Source organism: Onychostoma macrolepis, chromosome 22 (assembly GCF_012432095.1).
Source record: "Onychostoma macrolepis isolate SWU-2019 chromosome 22, ASM1243209v1, whole genome shotgun sequence".
Lineage (NCBI taxonomy): Eukaryota > Metazoa > Chordata > Actinopteri > Cypriniformes > Cyprinidae > Onychostoma > Onychostoma macrolepis.
The window spans coordinates 7328148-7353885 of NC_081176.1; the positions used below are offsets into that span (position 1 = coordinate 7328148).

Sequence of the window (25738 nt, forward strand, 5' to 3'; positions counted from 1 at the left end):
GTCATTGCGGTATGTGGGCCAAGCACAAGCTGATTGTCTGGGCCGGAGCTGGGCCAGAGAAAAATTGCTATGTGGGTACTGTTCAAGGTCAATTTGACCCGATTTGATTTTTGAGTTGTCGGAAATATCAGTTAACTTGTTTTTTTCTTTTCTTGAAATGTTGTGAAAACTCGCATAGGCAGCCATTCAAAAGCAACTGTACAGACAAATAACAACAAATTCCTTTGTTGTATGTCAACTCCTCAAATCCTGAAGTGCCTCCTAGTGTCAGTGACTTGATGAGTTTAACAACTTTTTAATTTCAAAGTTTGTGAAAACAAAACTGTTTAGCCTTTTATTTTATTTATTTTATTTTTTTATTATGCAAGTAAAGAATGTGACAATGTTTACATGTACCAAATACATAACCCCATGGACCAAACATATAACATATAAGACAAAGAGAAGAACAAATAAACAAAACAAAAACAAACTGATGGCCAACATTACAAGTCCGTTCTGATTAACTCCTGTATTTGCATTGATATGTCTGTGAGCATGTATGTGTGTGTGTGTGTGTGTGTGTGTGTGTGTGCGTATGTGTTTGTGTGTGTGTCATTGTATAGGGTTGGGGAAGAAAGCATACAACTGAAATAGCATCATAATAGATTGATAACAGATATAAGTAGAGTAAAAAAAACATAAATAAATAAATATATAAATATAAATAAATAAAGACTAATAATAATAATAATAATAATAATAGAGACAACAAATGTTATTAGAAACAATAATAACTATAATAATGTTAATCATAATGATAGTAATAATAGTAACAATAATGATTTCATCAAAACTTGGGAAGGGGTGGAGTACAACGAAGAGGGCAAGTATAAATAATATTAATAATATTAGTATTGGATTATAAATTAATAAATGTTTAATAATTGGGGGAGGGGCCTCCGATCCCACCGTGGCTACGACATAACAGACCTTAATTCCCCAGCCCATGTCACACCCCAACGGGGGTGCCAGGGAAGGATGCTGCTAGGCAACAGGGCCCAGAGACCCAGCCCACCCACACGACACACTTACCAGGTATATGTGTGTGTTTATTTATTTATTCATTAGTATTATTATTTTCCTTTCACCTATATATCTATATATCTATATATACATTTAGCACTGGTTCGTAACAGGTGTGCATGTTTTTCAGCTGATATGTGGTGCATTAAAAAAAGTGTGGCATGTAAGTCAGAACCAGCCATGGCAAGTGGCAGTGGAAGCGATAGCTCAGGGAGACGGCGGGGAGTCACAAGCCCCACCCTACATCCACCCACCCGTATTACACCTCCACCACACCAAATACATGACCTGGATGTCACAGCCTACTGGGGACTGGAGGCCAAACTAAAAAGATGATGAAGAAGAAGAGGAGAAAGAAAGAGAGAGAAAGAGGGGGGAAAAAAAGCACACATGACTGCTGGAGGGTAATGAGAGATGACCAGAAGGGGTGTGATTCTACTGTATTATGAGATGAACAGGATAGATTTTCCATTGAGATATAATCAATTAGTAGATTTTTCCAGGATGCAATATGTATGGATTTTCTTGATTTCCAGTTCATGAGGATAGTTTTCTTGGTGATAGCTAGCGCCACCAGGAGTAACTGACTGTTTATATTGTCTAAACTGATTATGGATATATCGCCTAGCAAACAAACTGATGGTGAATTTGGGATGTGACATCACATAGTGACCGATAGTGATTCAATGACCTTTTCCCAAAAATTTTTAATTTGGGTACAATACCAAAGGGCGTGGACATATGTATCTGTTTCATTTTGGGTGCAATGTGAACATGTTTCTGAAGTGAATCCCATTTTAAACAATTTCTGTCCGGTTAAGTGAAATCTGTGAAGTACTTTGCAAGTCGGCATTTTTTGTCATAAAGTAGATATTTTTGCAGATTTGTGTCCAGATATCGGGAGCAATAGATAGGTCTGATTCCCACTTAGCATGTGGTAAACTTAATGTGTTGTCTGATTTTAATATTATTCTATATATTTTGGAGAGTAGTTTTTTTGAGGACGATATATTAATTAACTCTGGTATTAAAGGTGAAAGTTCTAGATTAATTTAGTAATTAGATTAATTAATTTTTGATTGGATAGATGATTTGATTTGTAGATATTCCAAAAAACTATTACTCCTGATGCCATATTCCTGGACCAAATATGAAAATGAGGCCAGATTATTTCTATGAAAGATGTGTTGGAGTTGTGTTATACCCTTTTCTGCCCATGTGTGTAAATTAAGTGGCTTTTTATTAACTGTATAATCTGGATTATTCCAAATGGAGGTGTATTTAGATGGAGCAAGAGGAGTGTTTGTTATTTGGTGAAATTTCCACCAGGCTGTCAGAGCTGCTGCTATAGTTGGTGCTTTAAAACAGGGGTGTTTTTTGATTGTCTGACTATAGAATGGTAAATCTGAAATTAGAATATCCTTACAAATTGTTTGCTCAATATCTAGCCATATGTTTTCTGATGGGTTTGGGTGAATCCATTTGTATATCTGTTAAAGCTGATTAGCCAGAGAGTAGTGGTAGAAATGTGGTGCTTCCAATCCTCCTTGTGTTTTTGGTTTCTGTAGAGTAGAAAGTTTAATTCTTATTTTCCCAGTAAAATTTGGTAATAATTAAGTCTAAATATTTAAACCAGGTGAGGGTGGGTTGTGTTGGGATCATTGAGAATAAATAATTTAGTTTAGGGAGTATAGTCATTTTGATTACCATTATCCATTATGGGCAGAATATCAGTAATTTCATTTAGCGTTAAAGATCATAATTTATTGTTTTGAATAATGGGGTGAAATTAAGACTAACCAGCTCTGACAGCCTGGGGGAAATATTAATGCCTAAATATGTGATGTGATTGGTGCATAGAGGGATAGGTGATGTCTGGGATGTCACATCCAAGCTATTGTGATTTAATGAAAGAATAGAAGATTTACTCCAGTTGACTGAATATTCAGAAATGTGAGAAAATGAATCAATAAGTTTAATTGTTTCTTGTAATGATGATGAGGGATCTTGTAAATATAGTAATATGTCATCTGCATAAAGACTGATTTTGTGCTGTATGTTTAATGTTTGAACTCCTTTAATGTAGCTGTTTTGGCGGATGGCTGCTGCTAACGGTTCGATAAAAATGGTGAATAATGAGGGAGATAGTGGGCATCCTTGTCTAGTCCCGCGGTGCAGTGTGAAGCTACGTGATGTTAGTCCATTAGTGATGACAGTGGCTGAAGGTGATGTATATAGAATTTTAATCCAATTGATGAATGTCTCCCCAAAACCAAACCTCTCTAATGTGGAAAACAGGAATTTCCAGTTGACCCTGTCAAAAGCTTTTTCTGCATCCAGAGTGGCTATGATGGCTTTTGCTTTTTGAATTGAAGAATAGTACATTAAGTTAAATAATCTGCATGTATTGGTGGATGCTAATCTACCTTTAATGAAACCGGTTTGATCTGGGTGTATTATAGATGGTGTGACCTTTTCTATTCTATGAGATAATACTTTGGCGATGATTTTAATGTCAGCATTGATCAGAGAAATGGGACGGTAGCTTGATGGTAATTTTGGATCTTTACTGTTTAGCCTTTTAACTAAGTCCCACTTTTGAGCATATACATAAAAATGACTTTTCCAGTTTAAATTGTTATAAAACTTGAATACTTCAGAGCACAGACTTCAGATTGGTATCTTTTTAAAGATGAAACATCACAGATTATTGTAGACATAAAAGTCTACAGTTATAAAAGTAAATTTATGAAAATGTAAAATATTAATATATATTTTTTATTATAAAATAGCAATTTTACAAAACAAGTTTACCACCAAATCTTTAAGAAAATCAACGTCAATCATCTGAACAAGTTTTGTGCCAAATTTTAGGTTGATATCTCAAAAAATGTACTTTTAAGTACGATTTTGTAGATGCAGTACCAAACTTTGATGTTCAGGGACTCTTGATTTCCATTTATTGTTTAAGTGTTCTGAACCATATATTTCCATAATTTTCTAAATATTTATGAAGTAGACATCCTTTTCAGAAATAGTCTGGGCAGTAACTTTAATATTTGATGTGTATTCAATCTCTAAAAGACATAAAAACATATGTATAGAATAAGAGTGTGTTTGGCACCGTATCACAAATGGAGAATATTTCGCTATTTATCTATTGCTCTGAAAATCAGTCACCAAATATGAAGACTAGAGTATGAAACCTTTCAAATGATATATAGTTTGTCAAGATTACTTTAGGTTTAGACCAAGATATTATCGTTAAAAATGTGCAGTCACAAACATCTCACAGGTCTGGGGGAGAGGCAGTCAAAAATAGTGGTTAAAAACATTTTTATAAATCATAAATTCAGATATTCATTCATGCTTCTGTAGCTGTCTCCTCTGTAACACTGTCGTTTTCACTGATCAATAGTCAAATCTAGCCTAGTCAATGCAAAAATACTACATTCATTTATAATTAATCAATTTACTTTTAATACAGTAGTGACAGATGGACACATATAACGGCGTCCTCACTGTCCTGTATGGAGAGATGTTACTCCAGCTGACAGTACAAGTGAATGCTGAGCATCGGCAGCTAATGAGGTGCACTGGAGTGACGTCACCGCCCCTCTTCGACCGATTGGCTAGAGGAGGATCTGTCAATCAAGAACTAGTGGACCAATGATGACGCTTGAGCCTGCCCTGATTTACATTAAACTCTAACCACAATATTTGGGAAAGCTAGCACAGAATGTGGAAACAAGAGCGAAAGGAAAAACAGCATAAGCATACAAAAATCTGGGCCACATTGATTTTAATTCTGGCCCAGATTCAACACTTGGGCGGTCCGCTCCTGTTTGCCAAATTTGGGTCACAAGTAAGCCAAAGGAAGGTCCAATGTCAGCCACATTAGTACATTTACTAAGGGATCACATGAAACACTTTATCAATAAATTGATTTTTGGGAGCATTAGTGACAGTGTGCCGATTTTTGTTTATTGATAAGTGAAGGGTTTCATGCGATTGAGCACCTGCCTAGTGTTTTTGGATGTGCGCATATTACACCTTCTTGTGATTAAATCAGATATATACAGCAAAATAAACACAAATGGGGGCAGCAGCAGCTATGGTGCTTGGCCTGTAGTGAGGTCACAAAATTCTGGAATATTGATAATACCATTTATCACAGTCCAATAAAGGAAGTAGAGCTTTTTGGTATTTTACTTTGAAATAGCCTTCCTGATAATGTTTGAAGCTCAGACACTCTTTTAGTTTAAATTAGATTAAAATACATATTTTTAGCCAAGTATTCACACAACACATCTGATAACCTTGCAGTTATATGTGATGAAATAAATCATCTTTTGTGTGAAATAATATGAAAAGCAGCTGTCAAACTTTCACCTGCAGGCAATGCAATGTTTTAAAGGTCCCATGACATGCTGCTTTTTGGATGCTTTTATATAAGCCTAAGTGCTCCCTAGTACTGTATATGAAGTCTCTTTCCCGAAATGCAGCCTTAGTGCAGAATTTCAGCCACTACAAGCCAGTCCCACAATGAGCTTTCCTTAGGACGTGCCATTCCTGTGTCTGTAGCTTTAACTGCTAATGAGGAGGAGAGAGGCGGGGCAAGGTGGAGGGTGCCTGTGTGGCCTTAACCAGCTTTTCAAAATCCTAACAGTGCGGGTGTTTTTATTTCACTGTATTTCTGAAGGAAACCGACTGTTTTCAGAAAATTTGGGATGTCGATCATTTTCATTTCATTTTGCATGCAATGTCTGATAAAGCAGCGTTTGTGAGCGGAGCTCTGCTTTGTGTACAGCGTTACCGCGGAAACCGCTATCTCCACGCTCTAAAAGCACCTCCCGCTGGCAGAGAATGAATTTGCATATAAGCCGCCACAAATAGAATCCAAGTCTGTGGGAAACACTGTACACATACTTCGGTGTTCATTTGTACATCCAAACACTGAGCAACTGCCATGCTTCACTCGTTTGCAAGCCATGATGTCTCTCTCGAAAAAAAAAATATTGCGCTCTCCTCACAGGGTAGTAGCTCATTTTCTCATGGGCGGGCAAAGCAGAGAAAGGGGAGGTAACCTTTCCCCGTATGACGACTTAAAGGGAAGATTCCAGATTGGGCATCTGAGCTTTCATTTTCTCAAAGGAGAAGCAGGATACCCAGGGCTCGGTTTACACCTATCGCCATTTCTAGCCACTGGGGGACCATAGTCAGGCTAGGGGAACTCATATTAATGTTAAAAAACCTCATAAAGTGAAATTGTCATGCCATGGGACCTCTAACGTTTTGGGCTGCACTGATTTATAAAGTGTAAATACCTTTTAGGATTTGGGTAATTTTCTAAAGAATAATGTACATTTTCAAAAGTATTAGAACACATCTCCTAAAACCTCCTAACCCACAATGTAACATAATTAAAACATGGTTTAAATAACTTTTTTATTATTATTTAATACTAATAATAATCAGTAAAATAATCCAGCTAGGTAACTAGTTATAATATAGCTGGGGACTACTTTCAGGCGCGGCGTAATATCACTGCGCCTGCTGCGGCCATGGTACGGCAGCAAAGTTCCTTGATTATTACGCCGGAATGAGAGTATAGTTCCTAGCCAAATCGGCCTAGAAAATCGCAACTTTTCATTTTCCGCCGGTCTTAGTACACGATATAACTACAGAAGAGTCAAGTTTTAAATAGGACAAATATCGAAACTCTTTGGTCATTTTTGAACGCGATGCTACTGGTCTAATCGGATTCAATGATCTATGCTAAGCTATGCTAAAAGTGCTATCGCCAGATCCGGAGATCGGCTGAATGGATTCCAAAACGGTAAAACTCAACTTATTAACTCTGAGGGAGTTGGAGAATGAGCCTATTTCCAAAAAAAGTGGAGGGTTCCTTTAATACTTGTTCAAAACAATCACTTTAGCAAAGTTTGTACTATTTTCTGCTTATAATATATATATATATATATATATATATATATATATTTAGTTTCTGTATTTCAAAATATATATATTTTATATTAACATATTTTAATGACAATATTTATATATATTTGTTCAATAAATACTCTGTCATTAAAATATGTTAATATAAAATATATATATTTTGAAATACAGAAACCAAATAATTTTAATAAGTAAATATTCTGAAAGCACCGAAGGAGATAAATTAATAATTATATATATATATATATATATATATATATATATTTACAGTAGTAACAACAAATTATATTTTATATGATATGATTAATATCATGTTTTTAAATATGATGGTTTCATTCTAATCATGGTGATTATCTCTAATATGGACACCCAACATAATATATGATTTACCATCTGAATCTAAGCATGTCATGTCAACAAATGGAAAAGTCAGCGATCTATTAATTATCATGTTAATTACTGTGCGCCTTTAACAACAGGGGCGCTTTTTACCCCAAATACCATACTTGTACATATTATTTTGTTATTTAAAAACTGTTGCTTTAGTTAAAAAAAAAAAAAAATCATAAAGAAGACCTTTGTCTCAAAATATATGCATTAATTTTAGCGATTCTTATTTGCTACTTAAAACTACAGCATTAAAACAAACAAACAAACAAAAAATAAAAATAAATAAAATAAAATATTAGATCAACTAAGTACCGAATCAACTTCGCACTGCTGCGCGCGATTGCGTCAAGTATCAGACAAATATATACCTGCATCTTGAAAAACGGATGTTTTGGAAAGTGCTAAGCCATGTTTTTGTACCATCTAGTGGTTTAGATGAAAATAATATCTAAGGTGCCTTTTACCCCGGGACACCTTTAACCCCGTTGTACCCTACTCATCTCCCACTAAGTGAACTCTTAAATCTGCAAAAAAAAAAAAACATTTAGTGGATGTCCTTCATAGTAAAAAATCATTTTCAATTTTGCTGTTGTTCTATTTTCCACAATAACCTCAAGAGAATCAGGAATAAAACCAATAATTGAACCAGCCTTTCAGATCATTTAATTAATCCTATTGTTATCATCCACAGTGATACTACCTCCCCAGCATAGCACTGCATAAAACAACACTGGCCAGAATTCCCTGATACAAGACATAAAGAAGCCTTCTAAAATCATTTTGGTTTATTGCCAAGTCAGCATTTCCAGTTTATATTTAATATCTCATTTATATTTTATTCATTATTAATTTTGTTTTATTTTATTTTATTTTAATTAACAGAAATGTTTATTTATATATATATATATATATATATATATATATATATACAGGTGCAACTCAAATTGTGAAACTCGTGTATTAAATAAATTCAATGCACACAGACTGAAGTAGTTTAAGTCTTTTGGTTCTTTTAATTTTTATGATTTTGGCTCACATTTAACAAAAACCCACCAATTCACTATCTCAACCAATTAGAATATGGTGGCATACCAATCAGCTAATCAACTCAAAACACCTGCAAAGGTTTCCTGAGCCTTCAAAATGGTCTCTCAGTTTGGTTCACTAGGCTACACAATCATGGGGAAGACTGCTGATCTGACAGTTGTCCAGAAGACAATCATTGACACCCTTCACAAGGAGGGTAAGCCACAAACATTCATTGCCAAAGAAGCTGGCTGTTCACAGAGTGCTGTATCCAAGCATGTTAACAGAAAGTTGAGTGGAAGGAAAAAGTGTGGAAGAAAAAGATGCTCAACCAACCGAGAGAACCGCAGCCTTATGAGGATTGTCAAGCAAAATCAATTCAAGAATTTGGGTGAACTTCACAAGGAATGGACTGAGGCTGGGGTCAAGGCATCAAGAGCCACCACACACAGACGTGTCAAGGAATTTGGCTACAGTTGTCGTATTCCTCTTGTTAAGCCACTCCTGAACCACAGACAACGTCAGAGGAGTCTTACCTGGGCTCAGGAGAAGAAGAACTGGACTGTTGCCCAGTGGTCCAAAGTCCTCTTTTCAGATGAGAGCAAGTTTTGTATTTCATTTGGAAACCAAGGTCCTAGAGTCTGGAGGAAGGGTGTAGAAGCTCATAGCCCAAGTTGCTTGAAGTCCAGTGTTAAGTTTCCACAGTCTGTGATGATTTGGGGTGCAATGTCATCTGCTGGTGTTGGTCCATTGTGTTTTTTTGAAAACCAAAGTCACTGCACCCGTTTACCAAGAAATTTTGGAGCACTTCATGCTTCCTTCTGTTGACCAGCTTTTTAAAGATGCTGATTTCATTTTCCAGCAGGATTTGGCACCTGCCCACACTCCCAAAAGCACCAAAAGTTGGTTAAATGATCATGGTGTTGGTGTGCTTGACTGGCCAGCAAACTCACCAGACCTGAACCTCATAGAGAATCTACAGGGTATTGTCAAGAGGAAAATGAGAAACAAGAGACAAAAAAATGCAGATGAGCTGAAGGCCACTGTCAAAGAAACCTGGGCTTCCATACCACCTCAGCAATGCCACAAACTGATCACACTCCATGCCACGCCGAATTGAGGCAGTAATTAAAGCAAAAGGAGCCCCTACCAAGTATTGAGTACATATACAGTAAATGAACATACTTTCCAGAAGGCCAACAATTCACTAAAAATGTTTTTTTTATTATTATTGGTCTTATGAAGTATTCTAATTTGTTGAGATGGTGAATTGGTGGGTTTTTGTTAAATGTGAGCCAAAATCATCACAATTAAAAGAACCGAAGACTTAAACTACTTCAGTCTGTTTGCAGTGAATTTATTTAATACACGAGTTTCACAATTTGAGTTGAATTATTGAAATAAATTAACTTGTCCACGACATTCTAATTTATTGAGATGCACCTGTATATACATATATAGTTTTAGTTATTGATCATAGCACTGGTTCAACTGACAGAAAATCAAGTGGTACTTTTAATGTGATGTAAAATTTTCTGAAAAACAAAATCAATTATTATTATTTTAAATCTAGTCTCAAACTGTAATTTTAATGTGGTGTTTAACTGTGTTTGAGAGCTTTATGTCTTTGTTTGTTCAGAGTTCCACAGCTTCATAACTGGAATAAATAGACAGACGATTGAAGGAATCCCAGAGTTTTCTGCCGTAACTACACTGGATGGAGAACAGATTGATTATTATGACAGTGAGATAAAGAAGCTGATTCCCAAACAAGGGTGGATGAATGAGTTTACATCTACAGACAGATGGAAAGAATACACTGAGATCAGAGAACAAGTACAGCAGACCAACAAAATCAACATCACTGTTCTAATGGAGCAATTCAATCACTCACATGGTTAAAATATTTTATACTACATTTATAAATGTGAAATATTGTTATACAATAAAAAAGAGCAGATCTTATGATTCCCAATTTTTCTCTTCAGGTGTTCATACGTATCAGAGGATGTATGGATGTGACTGGGATGATAAGACTAACATCTCACAAGGGTTTGATCAGCACGGTTATGATGGAGAGGATTATATCTCACTTGATGTGAAGAAGCTTAGATACATTACACCTGTACCGCAGGGATTCATAACAGCAGTCAAGTGGAATAATAACACAGCACAGCTTGAATTTCTGAAACAATACTATCAACATGATTGTGTTGACTGGTTAAAATATTTCTTGACATTGAGGAAAGTGGATTTAGAGAGAAGAGGTAGCTTGTCTTTCAGAAATTTACTTTGTTCAACAAGTTGGCAAATGTTTTATTATAATTGAGTCATTTATGTCTCTCTTTTTTGTTTCTTTTTCTCAAGAGTTGCTTCATTTAAATGAAATTTAGATGCATTTATTTTAACTGATCTGATCTGAAGTATTCATAATTTCTTCACATTTATCTCAATCTTTTTTTAGCTCCTGAAGTGTCTCTGTTACAGAAAGATCCCTCGTCTCCAGTGGTGTGTCATGCCACAGGTTTCTACCCTTCATCAGTGACTATCACCTGGTTAAGAAATGGACAGGATTACGATGAGGATGTGGATCTTGGAGAGACGCTACCAAATGAAGATGAGACATTCCAGAAGACATCTACCTTCATTATTCGACCAGACGAGTGGAAGAAGAACCAGTATGTTTGTATGGTAGAACACAAGGGAAAGACCATCTGCAAGATTCTGACTGAGAATGAGATCAAGAGTAACACAAGTAAGTTTTTAAAAGTTGTTTTTCCCCCCTTTTTAATGCTTTATATTCATATTTTATCTAAGTAGCTGATGCAAGATGTTAGACGTTAATTATTACAACTAAAAATGAAATGACTAAAATGTTTGATGTTATAGAGAGATGATAATGTTACATTTAAGGGAGATATAAATGCTGCTGCATGTGCAACAAACAGAAACAACCAATGAGATGGGGATAATTTAAGAATTAACTTGATGTAGCAAGATTTAAAAATGTACAATAATTAACCAGTTGCATAAACTTAGCCACTATGTTAAGACGGTGGCTGTGTCTGAAATTGTCCCATATACCCTATATAGGGCACAACCATTTAGAAAGGGAACATCGTTAGAAAGGGAACTCACGTGTGTTCACCACGATACCAAAATGTACAATCAAGAGCAAGAGATGTCATTGTGAACTCAAGCATTTTTCATAATATATTCCCAAAACCAAATATCTTAGGTAATCATAAAAAAGTTGTTCATTTATAAAGAATTGTTCTTTTTTTTTTATTTTATTTTTTTTTTCTGAATGAACAACTACATTCAAAGGTAATTGTATGTTTTCATTCACTTTAACTTTCAACAGAAATGTGGTTTGATCTGTTGGGTGGATAGACACTATGAAGTAGTTAATCAATGTTACATGAGCAATTGAGCTGTTTTTTGTTTGTTTGTTTGTGTTTGTTTGTTTTTTTCCAATATCAGCATGATTGTAAAGGTGATATTGATTTTATGCAACAGTTCAGGAAACAAGAAGTTAATGTCTTCATCTTTGTATCAGTTCACAGTGAATGCAGCAAATGCTTGTGCTGTGAATTTAATGTGCATTTGGGAATGCAACATGTCCATAACATGCATTATTTTCATATGAGCATAATTTCCAACATGCTTTGTGGAAAGAGGTGTGAGTCCACATTAAAGTAAAGGTACAAGTCAATGCAAAAACTACTTACTCTGTTGGACACTGAAAATGTGTTGTAGCTCTTAATTTTGGATTGACAAAGTGTGAAACGCGTATCTCTAATTATGTTAAACAGTTTGTTATATTCTAATCACTGAACACATGCAGACACACTTTTGACAGAGCTCCAGTGTCCTTGTGTAATTCAGACACTCTTCTGCTATTAGTTTTCATACAGGCTCAGAATTAAAATATGAATGATAATAGTGTTTATTGACTGAGCTGATCTCAGTTTGATGTTTTTATTTCTCAGACTCTGTCCACTGTTGTGGTTCTGCTGAAGCTGTGATCCGATTGGTCCTCTCTGCTCTGGTGGGCGTGGCTACTGTCGTTCTTCTGGTTTATGACATCAGATCTAGAAGAACTGAACAAGATCAAACATATATTCACTCATCAGATGTTACAGCACTGTCATAATCCATAGCTGTTGAGTATTAAAACACGTTTAATATGTTATGGGCAGTGATGGGAATAACGGCGTTATAAATAAATGTTATTTTTTTATATTATATTATTAGAATTTAATTTTCAGTTCATCTGAATGGATGCGCAGTGTAGCTGTATTTGACGTACCATAAACTCTAGTGTGAAGCGCACGACTCGCCGTCGCTTTCTCTCACATACACGCACGCAAAGAAAGATACAGAGCAAGAGAGTCTTTCATAACATGCAGAATTGACGCGCTACATGCAAACGATATTCTTTGTTGTATTTTCCTGTCAAAATAACGGAGTTCCTTTGGAATTCTTCAGCTTTTAAGAACTGCCGGTTTCTCTGGCAGTGGGCGGAACTAATGCGCAAACGACAATCTCATTGGCTGGCGCTCACCTATTATAGTCCCTGTTTTGATTTCAGCAAATCAATTCGAGCAGCTCATTAATCCTTAGTGCGTTTTATATAGATGACAAATATGCATTCATACTTGGTTATTCTAATTACTAAAGTTCTATCATCATATAATATTAAATTATCACAATATTATATTATAATGCTTGACTGACTGATACTAAGCGTCAGTAGATAAATAGTGTAGATTAATGTACAATTTTTTATAATAATAATTTATTCTTTTTAGTGTCCATTTCATTAATTTAACATATTTAATATTGGGGCATCCAAAGTCATTTGACATTTGAACATTTAAAAAAAAAAAGTAACGCAATAGTTACTTTCCATGGTAATTAGTTACTTTTATAATGATGTAACTCAGTTACTAACTCTGCTAATTTCTGTTGAAAATGATGTAATTGATCTACAGGAAGCTGAGGCCTACCGGAGCTCAACGTGTGAAGTGTGAAAGGAACTGCAAGATGGTGACGTGTATTAACACTTGTAGTTATTTTAGGTGTTGGTCACTTCATTTTACGACAGAGGAGCTTCACATCAGCACATCAGTCATTTTTCTGATCAGTCAGTTTGTCTTTTCATATTTGTAGACTAAAACCTTTGAAGATGTTTCACAGATTTTGGTTCTGTTTGTGGCGTCTGATTGGTGAGTTTAAATGTGTTTTATGACTTCAGTTGTTTCTGTTCTGGGACCATATATGAAGCAAATTATAAACAGTAGGACAAATACAATACAACAAAAATGCATTCAAAAATTAAGACTACATCATTTTTATGTAGAATTCAGTAGAATTCAAATAAGAAATAAAACAAATTGAAAATTCAAATGAATAAACATGACCAATTTTTATATGAATTCTCAGCAAGAGTGACATTTTGACATAATTTTGTGTGTATTTGGTCATATAAGCCGCAGAGAACTGAATTTGGATCACACGCTGTCCGAGAGGCAACTTTGATTCTGAGTGCACTGAGTTTATTTCCACGGGTTATTGCACTTAATAACATTAAGCATGTCACATGTATTTAACAGTCATGTCCAGTCTGTTCTCTGCTATCTAATCTAAAATATTAGGTGTGTGTTCCAGGCAGACCGTTCAGTGTATGACCACGTGAGCAATTTCAGTGCATTCGTCTGCAACTGTCTGTGCTCTAATCACTATCACTGTGCTTTGATGTCGAACACCGATCAGTCTGTGCTGTGCCAACTGAAGTTGAGCACACCTCATGACTTCTCAAAACTATTTGAAGGAGGTATATTAAAATCTAGCACTTATCAAAAGAATTTCCGATTATGCATATTGCTGTATGTAGACACATAATATTTTGATTAGATATATGGTGCTGCCCTACTTTCAAACCAGGTGGAACCAATTGTCCACAATACAAGCAGAGTCTATTGTCTAGACATGGAAGGTGGCAACAAAGTCTTTCAAGTGACCCGGCCGAGGGGAGAAAGAGTGGTGAAGTAGGGTTGAAGGGCCAGGACAGCCCTGGGAAATTATGCCTGGAAAATGGGGTGGGGAGAAAGAGATATTGTCTGCCAACATGAGGTTTTTTGGTTTCCCATTCCAGTGGGGAGAAGGTATGGTGTACAGTGGATTCCCACTGTTTTGTAGGCAGACACAGCTACTTTATGGAGAGACAGCTAGCATGCCATCAGGTACAATCTTGCTTGAATTTCCACTTGCAAGACAGGTTAGGCAGTCTTAATTTCTCTGTCTGTGCCTGGTCACTGTACCTTGTCCATACCTTGTCTCAGCAATGCAGTTTGAGCTTCACTCAGGGCTGTGCGATTAATTGTAACTGATTTTAGATTATGATTATGGATTGCATTCCATCCAGCACACCTTTCTTTCCTTCACAATAGTGTGCTTTCATTCAGCCAAAGAGCAAAATAAGTGTGTGTTGTAAAATGCAGTCCACTCCTGCTGTAACAGGGCGAACGAGACATGAGACGTGCGGATCCAAGTGCAAGCTTTTATTATGAAACATTGTCAAAACACAGGCAGGGTCAAACAACAGCAAACAGGCATGGCACAGGAAGGACATGAGTAATCCTAGGACAAACGTGGGTGTTTGATTGGCGGACAATATCCAGAGGGCTTGACAAGAGGGGTAATCCGATAATGTGAGCAAAAGTCCAGGCGAGGAGCAAACACAGTCCGAAAAAGCAAGCAAAGGGTTGATCCAAAATACAAGGGCAAGAATCAGGAACTAGAAAATCTGGAAACACAACGAGACTAGAACTAGGAACTGGAAACAAAGACAGGAAAAGGCTCCGTAAAGCAGCTATCACTTGGAGAGATGACAAACGCAGAACAATACTAGAGACTAGACAGAAAACAAACACGGAATGGCTTGGTACAGTAGCTAACACTAGGAGAGTGCTAAACGCTAGACAATACTTGGCGATCTGAGTGGGTATTAAATAGAGTGTGTAATAGCTCTCAGGTGAGCGTGTGATTGGTGACAACTGTGTGATCAGTGCAATGGATGATGGGAAATGCAGTCCAGTGTGACATGCAACAGTCTGTGTGGTGCGAGAGTCAATATGATGGAAGGGCCACCTCCGATGGCGAGTGGACGGAAGACCACGAACCGGATTTGTGACACCTGCTAAACTGTGCTGTACAACAAAGGTACTTCCTTCGCCAGCTGAGGAAGTTTAACCTGCCACAGAAGCTGCTGAAACAGTTCTACTCATCCTTCATTGAGTCTGTCCTGTGCACTTCAATAACTGTCTGGTTTGTCTCAGCTACAAAATCAGGGATCAGACTACAGAGAACGGTTCGGACTGCTGAACGGATTATCGGTGCCCCCTTGCCCACCCTTCAAGAACTGTATATATCGAGAGTGAGGAAAAGTGTTCAGAAAATCATTCTGGATCCCTCACATCCAAGTCATCCCCTTTTTGAACTTTTGCCATCTGGCTGGCGCTACAGTACCCCAATTACCAGGACAGCCAGGCACAAGAATAGTTTCTTCCCCCAGGCAATGCAACTTATGAACAGTTAAACAGTTAAATGCTGTTTAAATCTCAGGGTTGTAACTGATGTGGTTGCCTACGCTGTTGCATCTGCAGGAGTATCTGCAACCGCTTCTGCACCCCGTCAGATGACGGCTCAGAATTTGGGGCAGTTTCCTAAGTTTCAGTTGGCTCTTTGCAGACTTATTTTAGCTTGAGAGACTAGCAGCACTTTCCACTTTCTTGAAGTGTACTGATATTGCCCTGAATAGTGTTAGTTTGTCTGTCCATATGGACACATACTGTTGCATGTAACAAGGAAGTTGATAAACCATGCAGCAAAACGCCAACATCAAGCTTTTCCTTACGAAAAAGAAGTTTATTAAAGTGTGCTATTAGTATACTTCTTTTAAACTGAAAATAGGAAAGTATTATTTTAGTCTAATTTGTATGTACTTCTCAGAAATGGGCTTTATGTACTTCTCAGAAATATACTTAAAATGACATTTAAGTATACTTGACTATTAGAAAAATCTAAATATGTACTTCTCAGAAATGGGCTTTATGTATTTCTCAGAAATATACTTAAAATGACATTTAAGTATACTTGACTATTAGAAAAAGTCTAAATATATTTGAGCTATACTTGTGCTCCTAGAATCCATGTTTTCATTGTTATATGGTAGGGGGCGCTAGTACACATCTTCTTTACAGAATTTCCAAAACACAAGTGAAGAAGAAACTGAAACAACAGATGCTACCACATGTAATTGAACATGATCATCTGACATAAAACAGCATCAAAACTGTATAACGTAATGGAATAAAATGTAGACCGATGAAGAGGTAATAATGACTGTCAAGCTTTGGGGTGTTGATCGACTCCATCTACATTTTGATTATCATTCTGAATACAATTTATAGGCTTTTTTCAGCTTTTTGTTCAAAATGTTGTTTATTTCTTTATTTTATTTTTTTTTATGAAACTTACCCACATTCAAGTGTTTAAAAAAGAATGCATGAAGCTAGTATAAAATGTTTTTGTTTACAAGCAGACACTCTGTTCTTTCTTTTGATGTTTTGTATGTTCAGATATTCATCTAACAAAATATATACAAAATAATACCTAAATAGGGACATGGTATACTTATAGTATCATGTAAAGTTCACGTAAAGAAAATGTATGAGTATACTTGCAGTATAAAACTACTAAACTTGTAGTTTACTGAGATTATACTTCAAAGTGTACTAAAATACTACTACAAGTATTGAATTAGTAAACTATCAGTATACCTATAAGTTCACGTTTAGTATAGTTGCAGTACAAGCTAAAAACATTGTTGTGTACTCAAAGTTTATTTCCGTTTTACTTAAGTATACTAGAAAGTGGGCCAAATTAGTCCCAATGAGTATTGAAAGTGAAAGTTAAGTGATGTGTGGCCACGTATGGTGACTCATACTCGGAATTTGTGCTCTGCATTTAACCCATCCAAGTGCACACACACACAGTAGTGAACACACACCCAGAGCAGTGGGCAGCCAATGCTGCGGCACCCAGGGAACAGTTTGGGGGTTCAGTGCCTTGCTCAAGGGTCTCACCTCAGTTGTGTTATTGAGGGTGGAAACAGCACTGGTTATTCACTCTCCCACCAACAATTCCTGCCAGAACTGAGACTCAAACCCACGACCTTCAGATTACAAGTCAGACTCTCTTTCCATTAGGCCATGACTGCCCCACTAAGCTCTTTGAATCTAATTGAAATAGTACACTTACAAGTATACTACTAGTACTGAAGGGATATTTGTATACTTACTACATAAAGTATACTTAAAACTATAATTGAACTTTACTTAAGTATACTTAATGAAATAAACTTGAAGTATACTACGTTTTGGTAAGGGTTAACATGTGACAAACTCTGTTTTTCAGGTGTGCTCGGTTATACTAATGCAATATCAGTTATGAAGGGAAGTTCAGTCACTCTGAACTCTGGTCTTACTGAAATGAAAGATTATGATCAGATTCAGTGGAGGTTTGGAAATGAAAACACTACAATAGCTGAAATCAATAAATGGGTTGACAGCATGATTGTATATGATGATGTTCTTGATGGGAGATTCAGAGACAGACTGAAACTGGACAATCAAACTGGATCTCTGACCATCACAAACACCAGACCTGAACATGCTGGAGATTATGAACTACAGATCAACAATGTGAGGAAGTCTTTCCCTCTCACTGTCTATGGTGAGTTAAATATTGATTCCATGTGTTTTGTATTTTAATCAGTACAAAGATACAATTATTAATCCAAACTTATTTTTTTTCTTCAGTTAATTTTCTTTTGTAAACCATCAAATGACTGTCATAATCTGTGATGAACCCTGTTTCTGTTTGTTCTGTATGTCTGATGATTCAGGAGAGAAGCCGGTGTCAGTGAAAATTGGAGATTCGGTCACTCTAAACTCTGGCCTTACTGAAATTATGGAGGATGATCAGATACAGTGGAGGTTTTCTGATGATCCAAATCTGTGGTGGTTTGGATATCAACACATTTTAATAGCTGAAAGCAATAAACGGGCCGACAACATGACTGATGATGTTCTTGATGGGAGATTCAGAGACAGACTAAAGCTGGACAATCAAACTGGATCTCTGACCATCAGAAATGTCAGTATCCTACATGTTGGACGTTATAAACTGCAGACCAAATATATTAAGATCGATTTCTTATGCACTGTCTATGGTGAGTTAAAAAAATGTGGTTTCTCCTGTTTTTTTTTTTTATGACAATTAATTCACCACTTTGTTTCTTTTATCTGTTTTATGATACTATTTCAGTTTTAAATTTGTAACTATGTAATGTAGTAAACCATTATCATATTTAACAGTATTAATCTGTGTTGACCCCTGTTTCTGTTGTTCTCCGTGTGTGTGTTTGGTGATACAGATGAAATATCAGTGATGGAGGGAGATTCACCCACTCTAAACTCTCATTTTATTGAAATGATGGATGATGATGAGTTTTGGAGGATTCGGTCGAAGGTTTTGGATGATGATCAGATTCAGTGGAGGTTTTTTGGTACTTTAATAGCTAAAATCAATAGACGGGTTAACACAAGCACTGTATATGATGATGTTCTTGATGGGAGATTCAAAGACAGACTGAAGCTGGACAATCAAACTTTATCTCTGACCATCACAAACACCAGACCTGAACATGCTGGAGATTATGAACTACAGATCAACAATGTGAGGAAGTCTTTCCCTCTCACTGTCTATGGTGAGTTAAATATTGATTCCATGTGTTTTGTATTTTAATCAGTACAAAGATACAATTATTAATCCAAACTTATTTTTTTTCTTCAGTTAATTTTCTTTTGTAAACCATCAAATGACTGTCATAATCTGTGATGAACCCTGTTTCTGTTTGTTCTGTATGTCTGATGATTCAGGAGAGAAGCCGGTGTCAGTGAAAATTGGAGATTCGGTCACTCTAAACTCTGGCCTTACTGAAATTATGGAGGATGATCAGATACAGTGGAGGTTTTCTGATGATCCAAATCTGTGGTGGTTTGGATATCAACACATTTTAATAGCTGAAAGCAATAAACGGGCCGACAACATGACTGATGATGTTCTTGATGGGAGATTCAGAGACAGACTAAAGCTGGACAATCAAACTGGATCTCTGACCATCAGAAATGTCAGTATCCTACATGTTGGACGTTATAAACTGCAGACCAAATATATTAAGATCGATTTCTTATGCACTGTCTATGGTGAGTTAAAAAAATGTGGTTTCTCCTGTTTTTTTTTTTTATGACAATTAATTCACCACTTTGTTTCTTTTATCTGTTTTATGATACTATTTCAGTTTTAAATTTGTAACTATGTAATGTAGTAAACCATTATCATATTTAACAGTATTAATCTGTGTTGACCCCTGTTTCTGTTGTTCTCCGTGTGTGTGTTTGGTGATACAGATGAAATATCAGTGATGGAGGGAGATTCACCCACTCTAAACTCTCATTTTATTGAAATGATGGATGATGATGAGTTTTGGAGGATTCGGTCGAAGGTTTTGGATGATGATCAGATTCAGTGGAGGTTTTTTGGTACTTTAATAGCTAAAATCAATAGACGGGTTAACACAAGCACTGTATATGATGATGTTCTTGATGGGAGATTCAAAGACAGACTGAAGCTGGACAATCAAACTTTATCTCTGACCATCACAAACATCACAACTCAACATGCTGGAGATTATAAACTAAAGATAACTGGAACAAAACCGTCATCAATAACATATAGAGTTTCTGTCTATAGTAAGTAGCGATTGTTTTCCCTGTCCTTCAAATATTCTTGATATTAGCGTTTATTGACTGAGCTGATCTCAGTTTGATGTTTTTATTCCTCAGACTCTGAACACTGTTGTGGTTCTACTGAAGCTGTGATCCGATTGGTCCTCTCTGCTCTGGTGGGCGTGGCTACTGTCATTCTCCTGGTTTATGACATCAGATCCAGAAGAGCTGAACAAGATCAAGCACATATTCACACATCAGGTACATGATTGATGATGTAATTTCTCGCAAATTACAGTATATTCATATTTGTGAGATGTATTAATGTAATGCTATATATGTTCATGTTTTTCACAAAGTACATAAGTTTAAAGCAGAATGCGAACTGTAAAGGTTCTGCAAGTGTGTGTTTTGTTCTTCTAGTGTTTTTGTCATAATACTGACATAATACTTATTTGAGCTTGTGCTCTATTGTTCACTGTCAGATTTTTAAAAATTCAATTTGAAAGGATTTATTGTTTATAAAAAGTTTCAATGGCAACAACATAAACAAATGTTACTGCGCATGCACACTTTTGTGGCCCAAACTTAACTTCTGGTAGACTTCCACATAGAATCAACAGCAACAGCAAAGTCACTTTCCTTCAGTGATACAGTAACGGTCTGTTTCTACTACAGTGTCAAATCTGCGCTCAGTGCCGCTGTGCTACAAAGCCACTGCTTTGGGTCGTGTCAAATTTAGGGCAGAGCTCACCTCTTAAAACAGTGTTTACACCCTGTTTGCGTTTCATCTTCTTTTCACATTAATTGGTTGCCGCCTGGTATTTTTCGCTCGATATTTGCATAAAGTCGAGAAAAGCCCAAACTTTTTGACACAGCTATATATTCCATATAGCTAAAGCTGTAAAGCCAACTCATTGTTACAAATATGGTAGAACCATTACCTCTACCAAAAAAGACTGCTTTATAAATAATCTTCCTGACTTATCTCAGTTCCTCAGCATATCCAATAGCTCAAAACAACTTGATGATGTAACAGGAACTATGGACTCTCTCTTTTCTAGCACTTTAGATGCGGTTGCTCCATTACGCTTAAGGAAGATTAAGGATAAGAGTCCAACACCTTGGTATAATGAGCACACTCGCGCCCTAAAGAGAGCAGCCCGGAAAATGGAGCGCAGCTGGAGGAAAACAAAACTAGAGGTATTTCATTTAGCTTGGCGGGAAAGTACCCTATCCTACAGAAAAGCATTAAAAACTGCTAGATCTGATTACTTTTCGTCTCTTCTAGAAGAAAACAAACATAATCCTCGGTATTTATTCAATACAGTGACTAAATTAACAAAAAATAAAGCATCAACAGGTGTTGGCATTTCCCAAGAGCATAGCAGTAATGACTTTATGAACTAATTTACTTCTAAGATTGATACTATCAGAGATAAAATTGTATCCTTGCAGCCGTCAGCTACAGTATCGCATCAGATAGCACACTATAGATCCCCTGAGGAACAATTCCATTAATTCTCTACTGTAGGAGAGGAACAATTGTATAAACTTGTTAAATCATCTAAACCAACAAAATGAATGTTAGACCCTAACCAATCTAAACTACTAAAAGAGCTGCTACCAGAAGTCACAGATCCTCTTTTGACTATTATTAATTCATCATTGTCATTAGGATATGTCCTCAAAACCTTCAAACACACCAAATTGAGAAACTAACGGAATGCATAGTCGATATAAAAAAACTAGATGACGAGTAATTTTTTACTGCTAAATTCTGAAAAAAAAACAGAGGTGTTAATTATTGGACCTAAAACCCCCACATGTAATAACCTAGAACATTATCTAACACTTGATGGCTGCTCTGTCAATTCTTCTTCATCAGTCAGGAACCTAGGTGTGTTGTTTTGAAAGCCATGTTTCTAGCATCTGTAAAACTGCGTTTTTTCATCTCAAAAACATATCTAAATTGCGACCTATGCTCTCAACGTCAAATGCAGAAATGTTAATTCATGCGTTCATGACCTCAAGGTTAGACTATTGTAATGCTTTATTGGTGGTTGTTCTACACGCTTGATCAACAAACTACAGTTGGTCCAAAATGCAGCAGCTAGAGTCCTTACTAGAACCAGGAAGTATGACCATATTAGCCCGGTTCTGTCAACACTGTACTGGCTCCCTATCAAACATCGGATAGATTTTAAAATCTTGTTAATTACTTATAAAGCCCTGAATGGCTTAGCTCCTCAGTACTTGAGTGAGCTCTTATCACACCATAGCCCTCCACGTCCACTGCATTCTCAAAACTCTGGCCGTTTGATAATACCTAGAATATCAAAATCGACTGCGGGCGGCAGATCCTTTTCCTATTTAGCACCCAAACTCTGGAACAATCTACCTAACACTGTTCGGGAGGCAGATACACTCTGTCAGTTTAAATCTAGATTAAAGACCCATCTCTTTAGCCTGGCCTACACATAACACACTAATACGCTTCTATTATTCAAATCCGTTAAAGGATTGTTAGGCTGCATTAATTAGATCAACCGGAACCCGGGAACACTCCCCATAACACACAATGTACTCGTTACATCGTAAGTAGAATGGCATCTATGCTAATATTTGTCTGTCTCTTTCCTATTCTGTTTCTCAGTCCGTATCCGATCAGATGGTGGATCAGCACCAAGAGATGATGTCTACAGCCCTGATCGTCAGCGGAGACCAGGACACCCAGATGAGCCCCAGAGACATATCCCCAGTGAAAACCTCGATTAAGATACAATAAAACTAAAAACATGACAAAATAACTAAAAATATAATAAAATACCTAACTACATAATGCTATTATTGTTAGAAATTGCAACAAAATAAAAATAGAAATAGAAACTTTAGAACTGCGGGTTTCGTCTGGTCAGAGGAGAACTGGCCCCCCGACTGAGCCTGGTTTCTCCAAAGGTTTTTTGTTCTCCATTCTGTCACAGAGGGAGTTTTGGTTCCTTGCCGCTGTCGCCTCTGGCTTGCTCAGTTGGGGACTCTTGCTTTTCTAGCGATTATCGCCGATTTGATTGCACAGATATTATTTAAACTAAACTGAGCTAGACAATGACATCTCTGAATTCAATAATGAAATGCCTTTAACTGAAAATTGAGTGTTTAATCTTATCATTATACATTACTGACACTCTATCTTCCAATTTGATACTGTTAAGTGCTTTGACACAAACTGTATTGTTAAAAGCGCTATATAAATGAAGGTGACTTGACTTGACTTGACACTCTCGGCCGCTCTCAACGCTTTCTCTGCGCCACTTTCAATCCCATAATGCACCGCCCAAGCGTTTAAGTACATACAGGAAACACATCTCACAGTACAACAACCTGAGCCCAACTTCAGTCTACTTATCACTAAGTAACTTCAACTGCGTTTGTATTCGGCGCCACTAGCCAGATCAATAAACAAACACAGACCGGAAGAAGTTAACTTCGGGCCAGGTGCGTGCACCCGATGAAATATATTTCTCAGATTAGACACACAAATCTCTCTTTACTACTGCTGTCCATTTGTCATCTGTATTTGCTTACCTTTATCAATAAAGTTCTCACTCTGAGAATCAAGTCTCTCCATGCTTTATTACATATGTTGAGTGACTCCTGGATTGTGTATTTCAGTAGTGTCACATACAGTCGGGCAAAAAAGTATTTAGTCAGCCACCAATTGTGCAAGTTCTCCCACTTAAAAAGAAGAGAGAGGCCTGCAATTTTCATCATAAGTATAACTCAACTATGAGAGACAAAATGAGAAAAAAAAAAATCCAGAAAATCACATTGTAGGATTTTTAAAGAATTTATTTGCAAATTATGGTGGAAAATAAGTATTTGGTCAATAACAAAATTTCATCTCAATACTTTGTTATATACCCTTTGTTGGCAATGACAGAGGTCAAACGTTTTCTGTAAGTCTTCACAAGGTTTTCACACACTGTTGCTGGTATTTTGGCCCATTCCTCCATGCAGATCTCCTCTAGAGCAGTAATGTTTTGGGGCTGTCGCTGGGCAACACAGACTTTCAACTCCTCCAAAGATTTTTGATGGGGTTGAGATCTGAGACTGGCTAGGCCACTCCAGGACCTTGAAATGCTTCTTACGAAGCCACTCCTTCGTTGCCGGGTGGTGTGTTTGGGATCATTGTCATGCTGAAAGACCCAGCCACGTTTCATCTTCAATGCCCTTGCTGATGGAAGGAGGTTTTCACTCAAAATCTCACGATACATGGCCCCATTCATTCTTTCGTTTACACGGATCAGTCGTCCTGGTCCCTTTGCAGAAAAACAGCCCCAAAGCATGATGTTTCCACCCCCATGCTTCACAGTAGGTATGGTGTTCTTTGGATGCAACTCAGCATTCTTTTCCTCCAAACACGACAAGTTGAGTTTTTACCAAAAAGTTCTATTTTGGTTTCATCTGATTCTCCCAGTCCTCTTCTGGATCATCCAAATGCTCTCTAGCAAACTTCAGACGGGCCGGACATGTACTGGCTTAAGCAGGGGGACACGTCTGGCACTGCAGGATTTGAGTCTCTGGCGGCGCAGTGTGTTTCTGATGGTAGCTTTTGTTACTTTGGTCCCAGCTCTCTGCAGGTCATTCACTAGGTTCCCCCGTGTGGTTCTGGGATATTTGCTCACAGTTCTTGTGATCATTTTGACCCCTCGGAGTGAGATCTTGCGTGGAGCCCCAGATCGAGGGAGATTATCAGTGGTCTTGTATGTCTTCCATTTTCCAATAATTGCTCTCACAGTTGATTTCTTCACACCAAGCTGCTTACCTATTGCAGATTCAGTCTTCCCAGCCTGGTGCAGGGCTACAATTTTGTTTCTGGTGTCCTTTGACAGCTCTTTGGTCTTGGCCATGGTGGAGTTTGGAGTTGGACTGTTTGAGGTTGTGGACAGGTGTCTTTTATACTGATAACGAGTTCAAACAGATGACATTAATACAGGTAACGAGTGGAGGACAGAGGAGCCTCTTAAAGAAGAAGTTACAGGTCTGTGAGAGCCAGAAATCTTGCTTGTTTGTAGGTGACCAAATACGTATTTTACAGAGAAATTTACCAATTCATTCTTTAAAAATCCTACAATGTGATTTCTGGATTTTTTTTCTCATTTTGTCTCTCATAGTTGAGGTATACCTATGATGAAAATTACAGGCCTCTCTCATCTTTTTAAGTGGGAGAACTTGCACAATTGGTGGCTGACTAAATACTTTTTTGCCCCACTGTATAAGCTTTACATTATTTAAAACATTATTTGTAAATGTTTACATTATAATTCAGATCATTAGTTTTCATTTTGTTTTTCTATCTACAACAATTAACAAAATATCTTCCCACGACTACTTTAACCTGAGAAGATTCTGATTTTCGGAATATTATAAACATAAGA

At 36.9% G+C, this 25738-nt stretch overlaps 2 protein-coding genes across 2 annotated transcripts; both read left to right on the top strand.

The window, feature by feature from the left end:
* The first annotated feature begins 6424 nt into the window (after window positions 1-6424).
* LOC131530246 (major histocompatibility complex class I-related gene protein-like) lies at window positions 6425-12598 on the top strand. The gene is made up of 5 exons (XM_058760396.1): window positions 6425-6440; window positions 10082-10339; window positions 10431-10709; window positions 10907-11197; window positions 12435-12598. The coding sequence occupies exons 1-5, from the start codon at window positions 6425-6427 to the stop codon at window positions 12596-12598; spliced, it is 1008 nt and encodes a 335-aa protein (XP_058616379.1).
* An 810-nt stretch (window positions 12599-13408) lies between these two features.
* LOC131530247 (uncharacterized) lies at window positions 13409-19986 on the top strand. Its single transcript, XM_058760397.1, has 6 exons — window positions 13409-13673; window positions 17926-18243; window positions 18416-18742; window positions 18947-19078; window positions 19452-19542; window positions 19983-19986. The coding sequence occupies exons 1-6, from the start codon at window positions 13634-13636 to the stop codon at window positions 19984-19986; spliced, it is 912 nt and encodes a 303-aa protein (XP_058616380.1). The 5' UTR covers window positions 13409-13633.
* Window positions 19987-25738: the final 5752 nt, after the last annotated feature.

Coding starts and splice junctions, on each gene's coding strand:
- LOC131530247 (XM_058760397.1), top strand. CDS start 13,634: ATGTTTCACAGATTTTGGTTCTGTTTGTGGCGTCTGATTG. Junction 18,244..18,415: donor TTTCCCTCTCACTGTCTATG/GTGAGTTAAATA, acceptor CTGATGATTCAG/GAGAGAAGCCGGTGTCAGTG. Junction 18,743..18,946: donor TTTCTTATGCACTGTCTATG/GTGAGTTAAAAA, acceptor TTGGTGATACAG/ATGAAATATCAGTGATGGAG.
- LOC131530246 (XM_058760396.1), top strand. Junction 10,710..10,906: donor AGTGGATTTAGAGAGAAGAG/GTAGCTTGTCTT, acceptor ATCTTTTTTTAG/CTCCTGAAGTGTCTCTGTTA. Junction 11,198..12,434: donor TGAGATCAAGAGTAACACAA/GTAAGTTTTTAA, acceptor TTTATTTCTCAG/ACTCTGTCCACTGTTGTGGT.